At 39.2% G+C, this 2,821-nt stretch overlaps 1 protein-coding gene across 1 annotated transcript; it reads left to right on the top strand.

The window, feature by feature from the left end:
- The first annotated feature begins 1,945 nt into the window (after window positions 1–1,945).
- On the top strand, window positions 1,946–2,512 carry LOC113291510. The gene has a single exon (XM_026541036.1). The coding sequence runs from the start codon at window positions 1,946–1,948 to the stop codon at window positions 2,510–2,512; it is 567 nt and encodes a 188-aa protein (XP_026396821.1).
- Window positions 2,513–2,821: the final 309 nt, after the last annotated feature.

Below are 2,821 nucleotides of genomic sequence, written 5' to 3'. Positions count from 1 at the left end.
TTCTCCTTGTTAAGAAGAAGGATGAAACTTGGCGTTTTTGTATCGATTATCGCAAACTCAATGACGTCACTGTCAAAGACAAGTTTCATATTCCACTTATAGAAGATTTGCTATATGAGTTGAATGGTTCTATGGTGTTCACCAAAATTGATCTTCGTTATGGTTACTACCAAATACAGGTTTATGCTCCAGACATTCACAAGACTTCCCTTCGCACCCATCATGGCCAGTACGAGTTCAGAGTCATGCCATTCAGGCTTACTAATGCCCCTGCAACTTTTCAAGCCATCATGAATGAGGTGTTTCAGCCATATCTCCGTAAGTTCATCATGGTATTCTTTGACGATATATTGGTTTACAGCTTTAAAGCTTACATGGAAGCTCTGTATGGAGCATTTAAAGCTTACATTGGACTTACTACGGAAGAACTCTCTGTTTGACAAGTTATCCAAGTGTGCATTTGCGCAGCCACAACTCGAGTACCTTAGACACATTATTAATGCCAATGGTGTTGCTGCAGGCCCTGACAAGGTTGCAGCCGTGGTTAATTGGCCACAACCACAAACACTGAAGCAACTCAAAGGCTTATTAGGACTTACAGGTTATTATCGCAAGTTCATTAAAAACTATGGCAATATCTGTAAACCCTTCACAGATCTACTCAAAAAGGATTCTTTTACATGGTCTGATATTACCACTCAAGCTTTCTCTGCCATAAAAACTGCTATGACTTCAGCACCATTTTTGGCTTTACCAAATTTTTCTCAGCCATTCACCTTGGAAACTGATGCATGTTTAAAAGGGGTTGGTGCTATACAGATGCAGAATAGTAAACCCATTTCATTTCTAATCAAACCATTGGGTCCTAAGGCATTGGAATTGTATACTTATGAGAAGGAATTTTTGGCCGTTTTCATGGCTGTTCAAAAATGGAAGCACTATTTATGTAGTCAATAGTTCATCATCCATATTGATCATCAGAGTTTGAAGTATCTTATGGAGCAGAAGTTGTCCACTGCCCTACAGCAAAAATGGCTAGTCAAATTAATGGGTTTTGACTATGTCATTAAGTACAAAAAGGGATTAGAAAATCAGGCTGATGATGCATTTTCCAGATTGCCTTCTGCTTCATTTTCTTCCTTATCCTTATCTCAGCCTCAGTGGGTTCAGGACATTATCTCCATCTATGAGTCTGACTCCACAGCTCAACAACTTCTTACTAAACCCATTGTGACTCCTACACAGGGCAACTACTCTTATGTACATGGCATTATAATATTCAAGGGGAGACTCTATATTGGCTCAGGTACTGCACTAAGATCTTCTATATTATATTCCTTGCATGCATCTTCTGTTGGAAGCCATTCTGGCATCAATGGCACATACCACAGAGCTAGAACTTCATTTTTTTTGCCCAATATGAAGACTGACTTGTGATGTGTGCCAATGCAACAAGGGGGACAACTCATTTCCAAGGGGTATCCTCCAACCACTTCCCATACCTGACACTGCTTGGCAACACATATCATTAGATTTTATAGAAGGCCTTCCAATGTCCTTTAAAAAGAATGTTATCCTAGTAGTTATGGACAGGTTAACAAAGTATAGTCACTTCATTCCTCTTGTCCATCCATTCACTGCCATGACAGTTGCTAAGGAGTTTTTTTCTCATGTGTTTAAACTTCATGGACTTCATTAGCCAATTGTGAGTGACAGAGATAAGATTTTCATTAGACAATTCAGGAAAGCTCTTTTCAAATCATTGGGCACCACTCTGAAGCTCAGTTCTGCCTACCATCCTCAAACTGATGGGAAAACTGAAAGAACAAATGCATGTGTTGAGTAGTATTTGAGGTGCATGACAAGTTCTCACCCAAAACAGTGTCTGCAATGGTTAGCTTTAGCTGAGTGGTGGTTTAACACTAACTACCACTCCAGCCAAAAAATGTCTCCCTTTCAAGCATTATATGGATATGCTCCTCCTCATCTGGTTTTTCCCATTCCTTCTTCTACTTCTGTTGCTACTGTAGAGAACTACTTGCAGGAAAGAGACATTATGTTGCAATTGTTGAAGGAAGAACTGTCCAAGGCACAAAGTAGAATGAAATTTTTTGCAGATAAAAATAGGTCTGACAGAAACTTTGAAATGGGTGACTTAGTTTTCTTGAAGCTACAGCCTTATATGAAAACATCATTTGCTGTGAGAAAGAATTTCAAGCTCATACAAAGAATTGGAGTTGTTGCTTATAAACTCAAGCTTCCTGTGGGGTCTAGAATCCATCCAGTATTTCATGTCTCTCAACTAAATAAGAAGATTGGATTGCAAGCTGTTCTCTCACCTCAACTTCCACTCGTGGACCATGCAGGTAAGTTTTTAATTAAACCTGTTGCTATTTTGGACATTAGAACTACTTTCGGAGGCACAACTCAAATTCCACAAGTCTTGGTACAATGGTGCAACTCAGAACTTGCAGACTCAACATGGGAGGATGCTGCTCATATACAAGCTTAGTTTCCAGACTTTATCCTTGAGGAAAAGGATCTCTAAATGGGAGGGGCAGTGTCATGTGCCACACAGTTCAGTATGCATACCTTATATTTTTGAATCAGTTACTAAGGGGTGTAATTAACCAATTGTTGGGTGTACTCATCCTAGAGTCAATTTCCTTGAGTCCTGTAATGAGTTAGATGAGTTATTAGCCGTTTATACTGTTAGAGAGGATTGGTCTATTAAAGACCAATCATTCTTCTCCTGAAACTCATGTAATGAAAACCCATTTTTACTTCAATTGAAGTTTAGGCTCTGATTTATCAGAGAGAA

This window comes from Papaver somniferum, chromosome 6, assembly GCF_003573695.1.
Source record: "Papaver somniferum cultivar HN1 chromosome 6, ASM357369v1, whole genome shotgun sequence".
In the NCBI taxonomy this organism is placed as follows: domain Eukaryota; kingdom Viridiplantae; phylum Streptophyta; class Magnoliopsida; order Ranunculales; family Papaveraceae; genus Papaver; species Papaver somniferum.
This window is presented reverse-complemented; position numbering and strand designations above follow the sequence as displayed.